Source organism: Carcharodon carcharias (assembly GCF_017639515.1).
Source record: "Carcharodon carcharias isolate sCarCar2 chromosome X unlocalized genomic scaffold, sCarCar2.pri SUPER_X_unloc_9, whole genome shotgun sequence".
Taxonomy (NCBI): domain Eukaryota; kingdom Metazoa; phylum Chordata; class Chondrichthyes; order Lamniformes; family Lamnidae; genus Carcharodon; species Carcharodon carcharias.
In genome coordinates, this window is record NW_024470886.1 from 337,729 (window position 1) to 345,973 (window position 8,245).

The 8,245-nt window shown below is 47.8% G+C and overlaps 1 protein-coding gene across 1 annotated transcript in view; it reads left to right on the top strand.

The window, feature by feature from the left end:
* Nucleotides 1-5,823, top strand: part of LOC121275111 (zinc finger protein GLI2-like) — a gene marked incomplete at both ends in the record, with an annotated part of 298,602 nt that extends 292,779 nt beyond the window's left edge. Inside the window, one exon of the mRNA XM_041182525.1 lies at nt 5,616-5,823. Coding sequence (XP_041038459.1) covers nt 5,616-5,823 — 208 coding nt within the window. The remainder of the gene's footprint in view (nt 1-5,615) is intronic.
* Nucleotides 5,824-8,245: the final 2,422 nt, after the last annotated feature.

Here is an 8,245-nt window from a genome sequence, read left to right on the forward strand (position 1 = left end):
CTAACCCTGTGCTGTACCTGCCCTGGAGTTGTTTGTTGGGGACAGTGTAGAGGGAGATTTACTCTGTATCTAACCCCGTGCTGTACCTGTCCAGGGAGTGTATAATGGTACATTGTGGAGAGAGCTTTATTCTGTATTTAACCTCATGCTGTATATGCCCTGGAGTTGTTTGATGGGGACATTGTAGAGGGAGATTTGCTCTCTATCTAACCTATGCTGTATATGTGCTGTGAGTCCTTGATTGGTACTTTGGAGAGGGATATTTACTCTGTATCTAACACCGTGCTGTACCTGTCCTGGGAGTGATTAATGGGACATTTTTGAGAGAGCTTTACTCTGTATCTGATCCCATGCTATACCTGCCCTGGAGTTTTTTGATTGGGACAGTATAGAGGGAGCTATACTCTGTATCTAACCCGGTGCTGTACCGATCCTTGGAGTGTTTGACAGGGACAGTGTAGAGGGAGCTTTGCTCTGTATCTAACCCCGTGCTCTATCTGTTCTCGGAGTGTTTGATAGGGACAGTTTAGAGGGATCTTTACTCTGTTTATAACCCTATCCTGTACCTGCCCTGGAATTGTTTGATGGGCCCATGTAGAGGGAGCTTTACTCTGTATCTAACACGGTGCTGTACCTGTCCTGGAAGTGTTTGATGGGACCGTGGTGGAGAGAGCTTTACATTCTATCTAGCCCCTTGCTGTACCTGCCCTGGGAGTGTTTGATGGGGACAGTGCAGAGAGAGCTTTACTCTCTTTCTAACCCCGTGCTGTACCTGCCCTGGGAGTGTTTGATGGGGACAGTGTAGAGGGAGCTTTACTCTGTATCTAACCCCGTGCTGTACCTGTCCTGGGCGTGTTTGATGGGGACAGTGTAGAGGGAGCTTTACTCTGTATCTAACCCCGTGCTGTACCTGTCCTGGGCGTGTTTGATGGGGAAAGTGTAGAGGGAGCTTTACTCTGTATCTAACCCCGTGCTGTACCTGTCCTGGGAGTGTTTGATGGGGAAAGTGTAGAGGAAGCTTTACTCTGTATCTAACCCCGTGCTGTACCTGTCCTGGGAGTGTTTGATGGGGACAGTGTAGAGGGAGCTTTACTCTGTATCTAACCCCGTGCTGTACCTGCCCTGGGAGTGTTTGATGGGGACAGTGTAGAGGGAGCTTTACTCTGTAACTAACCCCGTGCTGTAACTGTCCAGGGAGTGTTTGATGGGGACAGTGTAGAGGGAGCTTTACTCTGTATCTAACCCCGTGCTGTACCTGTCCTGGGAGCGTTTGGTGGTGACTGTGTAGAGGGAGATTTCCTCTGTATCCAACCACGTGCTCTATCTGTCCTCAGAGTGTTTGATAATGACAGTGTAGAGGGAGCTTTACTCTGTTTATATCCCTGTGCTTTACCTGCCCTGGAGGTGTTTGATGGGGACAGTGTAGTGTGAGCTTTACTTTGTATCCAACCCCATCCTGTACCTGTCCTCGAAGTGTTTGAAGATGACAGTGTAGAGGGAGCTTTATTCTGTATCTAACCCCATGCTGTACCTGTCCTGGGAGTGTTTGATGGAGACAATGCAGAGCGAGCTTTACTCTGTATCTAACCCCGTGCTGTACCTCTCCTGGGAGTGTTTGATGGGGACAGTGTAGAGGGAGTTTTACTCTGTATCTAACCCCGTGCCGTACCTGTTCTGGGAGTGTTTGATGGGGACAGTGTAGAGGGAGCTTTGCTCTCTATCTAACCCTGTGCTGTACCTGCCCTGGGAGTGTTTGATGGGGATGGTGTAGAGGGAGCTTTGCTCTGTATCTAACCCCGTGCTGTACCTGTCCTGGGAGTGTTTGATGGGGACGGTGTAGAGGGAGCTTTACTCTGTATCTAACCCCGTGCTGTACCTGTCCTGGGAGTGTTTGATGGGGACAGTGTAGAGGGAGATTTACTCTGTATCTAACCCCGTGCTGTACCTGTCCTGGGAGTGTTTGATGGGGACGGTGTAGAGGGAGCTTTACTCTGTACCTAACCCCTTGCTATACCTGTCCTGGGAGTGTTTGATGGGGACAGTGTAGGATGAGCTTTACTCTGTATCTAACCCCGTGCTGTACCTGTCCTGGGAGGGTTTGATGGATCGTTTTGGAGGGAGCTTATATTACACATGTTCTACTTGACCTGGTAGTGTTTAATGCTGATACCTGAAATTATATTCACATAAAATCATTTAAAAAGCTGTTTTCTAACTGTATATCGCAACAGGAAGAGGCCATTTAGCCCCTCAAGCCTGTTCAGCCACCCAATGAGATCATGTCTAGCTCCATGACCTATCTGCATATACCTACCTTTGTCCCATCTCACTTTTGCCTTTACTAAAATCTCCCAATCTCAGTTTTAAAATGAACCATTGATCTAGTGTCAATGGCCATTTGAGGAAGAGAGCTTTCTGCTCCTACCACGCTTTGTGTGTAGAAGTGTTTCCTAATTTCAGTCCTGAGAGGCCTGGCTTTAACTAGGCCGGAGTTTTACAGTCCTGTCATGGTGGGGGTGGGGCTGTAAAACGTGACCAGCCACTCGAAACTCCATTGACTTTGGTGGGAGTGTAAAATCCGCTGGTATAAAATCCCCTTAGTCTCTGCCCCCTCATCCTAGACTTGCTGACTGGTGGAAATTATTTCCCTCTCTCTGTCTATTCTGTTCTTTTAATATCTTGAAAACTTTGATAAAATCACTCGTTAACCTCCTAAATTCCAGGGAACACAATCCTAGTTTGTGCTTAATCTCTCCTCATAACTTAACCCTTGAAGTCCAGGGATCATTCTGGTAAATCGACATTGTGCTCCCTCCGAGGCCGATCTTTCCTTCCTCAGGTGTAGTGCCCAGAACTGAGCACAGTTCTGCCAGAGTTGTCGAACCAGAGTTTTGCATAGCTGAACTATGACTTCTAATCGCCTGTCATCTGCCCTATAGTGATGTATAAAATCATTGAATTGTGAGCAGATTTTGTTTGTTTCTGTTGGAATCCACTGTCGATGCTGAGTTTCCCCAGTCAGGAGAAACTGAGGCACTGGACAGTGCAGGCACTCTGCTACCAGGCTGCCCTCTATACTGAGTCTCACCTCCACAGAGGCAAGAGAGGGCAAGATTGAAAAGGGGCACTGGCTTCCGTGCACCTTGAAGGAGCAAGAGGTCACTTGCCTGCAACAGAGGAAAGGGAATAAGAGGGAAGTGAAGATACCATGAGGGAGCTTTGCCATATAAAAAGCCATTCCTGCTTTGCATCATAATCTTTACAAAGAATATCCATCAATCTCAGGGAATAAGTGGCCAAGCCAAAGGCAAGGATGCTGCCAGTGTCACTCACTGAGGGTATGTTAATGAGAAGCAGCAGCTTTCCTGACAGGATGTGTCTCATTCTGGAGTTTATTGCCAACAGTTGGTGAGAGGAGTGATTGTCACTGATGTTGCAGTATTTCCCAGCTCTGGAGTGACTCTGAGTGAAATATGAATGACCTGACCATGTACTGTCAGGAATCTACTGATAAAATGAGATGATCAGAGCTTGGTTACATGCAGTTCAATTCACCCATTACCCTCAGGTTCTGACTACATTGGCTTTTCTTAATCATTTCTGGGTTGTGGGCATCGCTGGCGAGGCCGGCATTTAATGCCCTTCCCTGCCCATCGGACACGGTGCTCAGTGGTTGGGACCCACATTTGATCCCATTGCCTCATTGTCAGGGCCCTGACCCAAAACCACCAAATCTTGCCCCACTTTCCTGGCCTTTGCCCCCCAACAACACCCCCCCCCGTCCCCCCGCAATCCCCACATAAAAACCAAACTTCCACTCAGGACTCACCATGACCATTCCTCCTTCCGCATGGGGTGCCCTTTAACTGCAGATAAAACAGATCAAACTTAAGGAAAAGGTGAAGGCTGATGTCACCAGGCCCTGAATCACACACAATCACAGTGCAGAAGAGGCCCTTGGGCCCATCGAGTCTGTACCGACACGTGAGAAATACTAGCCAACATTCTCACTCGTGTCTTCAAATCCCTTCAGGGCCTCATCCCTCCCTATCTATGTAAAATCTCCCACAGTCCCACAACCCTCCCTATCTCTGTAACCTCCTCCAGCCCCTACACCCCTCCCTATCTCTGTAACCTCCTCCAGTCCCTACACCCCTCCCTTTTTCTGTAACCTCCTCCAGTCCCTACACCTCTCCCTATCTCTGTAACCTCCTCCAGCCCCTACAACCCTCCCTATCTCTGTAACCTCCTCCAGCCCCTACAACCTTCCCTATCTCTGTAAAATCTCACACAGTCCCACAACCCTCCCTATCTCTGTAACCTCCTCCAGCCCCTACAACCCTCCCTATCTCTGTAACCTCCTCCCGCCCCTACAACCCTCCCTATCTCTGTAACCTCCTCCAGCCCCTACAACACTCCCTATCTCTGTAACCTCCTCCAGCCCCTACAACACTCCTTATCTCTGTAACCTCCTCTAGTCCCTACAACCCTCCCTATCTCTGTAACCTCCTCCAGCACTACACCCCTCCCTATCTCTGTAACCTCCTCCAGCCTCACAACCCTCCCTATCTCTGTAACCTCCTCCAGCCCCTACAACCCTCCCTATCTCTGTAACCTCCTCCAGCCTCTACAACCCTCCCTATCTCTGTAACCTCCTCCAGCCCCTACAACCCTCCCTATCTCTGTAACCTCCTCCAGCCCCTACAACACTCCCTATCTCTGTAACCTCCTCCAGTCCCTACAACCCTCCCTATCTCTGTAACCTCCTCCAGCCTCTACAACCCTCCCTATCTCTGTAACCTCCTCCAGCCCCTACAGCCCTCCCTATCTCTGTAACCTCCTCCAGCCCCTACAACACTCCCTATCTCTGTAACCTCCTCCAGTCCCTACAACCCTCCCTATCTCTGTAACCTCCTCCAGCCCCCAACACCCCTCCCTATCTCTGTAACCTCCTCCAGCACCTACAACCCTCCCTATCTCTGTAACCTCCTCCAGCCCCTACAACCCTCCCTATCTCTGTAACCTCCTCCAGTCCCACTACCCTCTGAGATCTCTATGATCCACTAATTCCGGCCTCTTGATCATCCCCGATTTTAATCGCTCCACCATTGGCAGCCGTGCCTTCAGCTGTCTGGGCCCCAAGCTCTGGAATTCCCTCCCTATCCCTCTCCACCTCTCTACCTCACTCTCCTCCTTCATTAAAACTCTCCTCTTTGACCAAGCCTTTGGTCACCTGACTTAATATCTCTTTATGTGTCTTGGTGTTAAATTCGGTTTGTGAATGGTTCTGGAAAGTGCCTTGGGATGTTTTGTTGTTTTAAGATGAAGTGTAAACCCTTGTTGTTGTTTTAATTCGTCAGTTTGGTTTTCGCTCCTGTTTGGATTCAGCGTGAGGGCTTCTGAGGAGGATCAGCTATCCTATCCAGCATTATCCACCCTCGGGGCTGTCAAACAGAGGGGCAAATTCCCTCCACATCCGCAATTCTCCTCTCCACTGTCTATCTTCTTCCCTGTGATGTTGCTGCTTTGCTGCGGATCACCCTGAGGGGGATCAATCGCTGCTTTCTTACTGTCGATATCACCTTAATGTCATCCTGCTTGTTTCTGTACCCCAGGGTTCAGTTCCAGGTTCCCAAGCCCTTGGAGCATAATAAAGATGAATAAGAAATGGAGCACAGCCATCTCACCGCTCTCCGACACCAGTATCGACCTCCAGACCATGATCAGGACTTCGCCCAATTCCCTGCTTCCCTTCTTCAATAGCCCACACTGTGACTCGACAAGCAGCGGCTCCTATGGGCATTTATCCATCACAGGCATCAGGTGAGGTGCCTTTCAAAAGGAAAGCTTCTCCTCTTCTCTCCTCCTGCTCCAAATATCTCTCACTGGATCTAAATACACACACATATTTCGGGATGGGACAAGGACAGTGTTCCCATTAGCCCCAGCCTGCGCCCAGAACCCTCAATGCCATCTCTCCAGAAAGATGGCATGGTGCCCTTTGAACCCATTTACTCAGTTTCCTTGGTAATTCCTTGCACCAAGGGCCTGAGTTATTTTTAACTACAGACTGTCACCTTCTACTTGCACTCTTGATCAGGAGGAACATCCTTCCTGCACCAACTTTCACAATTCCCATCATAAAGCAGAAAACTTTAACTGCAACATCTTCAAATGCTGTCATTTCCAAAGAAAAGTTCAACTTTGTTCAGCCTTTCCTCAGAGCTGAATTGTTGATACAAGTCGAGTCCCCCAGAAGATTTGTCAATAAGATGATACCGAGTATATTGCAGAGCCATACACTCCTGGAACATCGCAGCTTCACATCGCCACATCCGTACAAAGATAACTGATCTCAGCCAAGGACCTACTACTACTGTACATGTGCGTGTATGTGTGTGAGAGATAAAATGTGTATGTGTGCAAGAGAGAGAATGCATGTGTGTGTGTGAGAGAGAGAATGTGTATGTGTGTGTGAGAGAGAGGATGTGTATGTGTGAGAGACAGAGAGAATGTGTATGTGTGAGAGAGAGAGAGAATGTGTATGTTTGCGAGAGAGAGAATGTGTATGTGTGCGAGAGAGAGAATGTGTATGTGTGCAAGAGAGAGAATGTGTGTGTGTGTGAAAGAGAGAATGTGTATGTGTGTGAGAGAGAGAGAATGTGTATGTGTGAGAGAGAGAGAGAATGTGTATGTGTGTGAGAGAATGTGAATGTGTGTGAGAGAGAGAAAATGTGTATGTTTGTGAGAGAGAGAATGTGTATGTGTGTGAGAAAGAGAGAATGTGTATGTGTGTGAGAGAATGTGAATGTGTGTGAGAGAGAGAAAAAGTGTATGTGTGTGAGAGAGAGAATGTTTATGTGTGCGAGAGAGTGAATCTGTAAGTGTGCGAGAGAGAATGTGTATGTGTGCGAGAGAAAGAGTGTGAGTGTGTGTGAGGAAGAGTGTGAGTGTGTATGTGAGAGAGAATGTGTATGTGTGTGAGAGAGAGTGTGTGTTTGTGTGAGAGAGAGAATGTGAATGTGTATGTGTGTGAGAGAGAGAATGTTTATGTGTGCGAGAGAGAGAGCCTGTATGTGTGCGAGAGAGAGAATGTGTATGTGTGCGAGAGAGAGAATGTGTATGTGTGTGTGAGAGAGAATGTGAATGTGTGTGAGAGAGAGAATGTGTATGTGTGCGAGAGAGAGAATGTGTATGTGTGTGAGAGAGAGGGAATGTGTACGTGTGCGAGAGAGAGAGAGTGTGTGTGTGTGAGAGAGAGAGAGTGTGTGTGTGTGAGAAAGATAATGTGTATGTTTGTGAGAAAGAGAATGTGAATGTTTATGAGTGCGAGAGAGAGAATGTGTATGTGTGTGGGAGAGAGAGAGTGTGTGTGTGTGTGAGAGAGAGAGTGTGTGTGTGTGCGAGAGAGAGAATGTGTATGTGTGTGAGAGAGAGAATGTGTATGTGTGTGTGAGAGAGAGAATGTGTATGTGAGTGTGAGAGAGAGAATGTGTATGTGTGGGAGAGAGAGAGTGTGTGTGTGTGTGAGAGACAGAGAGTGTGTGTGTGTGTGTACGAGAGAAAGAATGTGTATGTGTGTGAGAGAGAGAATGTGTATGTGTGTGAGAGAGAGAGAATGTGTATGTGTGCGAGAAAATGTGTATGTGTGTGAGAGAGAGAGAATGTGTACGTGTGTGAGAGAGAGAATGTGTGTAAGAGAGAGAATGTGTATGTGTGTGAGAGAGAGAATGTTTATGTATGTGAGAGAGAGAGTGTTTGTGTGTGTGAGAGAGAGTGTGTGTGTGCGAGAGAGAGAATGTGTATGTGTGTGAGAGAGAGAAGGTGTATGTGTGCGAGAGAGAGAATGTGTATGTGTGTGAGAGAGAGAAGGTGTATGTGTGCGAGAGAGAGAATGTGTATGTGTGTGAGAGAGAGAATGTGTATGTGTGAGAGAGAGAGAATGTGTATGTGTGTGAGAGAGAGAATGTGTATGTGTGCAAGAGAGAGAATGTCTAGGTGTGTGAGAGAGAGAATGTGTATGGGCGTGAGAGAGAGACTGTGTATGGGCGTGAGAGAGAGAATGTTTATGTATGTGAGAGAGAGAGAGTGTGTGTGTGTGTGTGTGTGAGAGAGAGAGAGTGTGTGTGTGCGAGAGAGAGAATGTGTATGTGTGTGAGAGAGAGAAGGTGTATGTGTGCGAGAGAGAGAATGTGTATGTGTGTGAGAGAGAGAATGTGCATGTGTGTGTGTGAGAGAGAGTGTG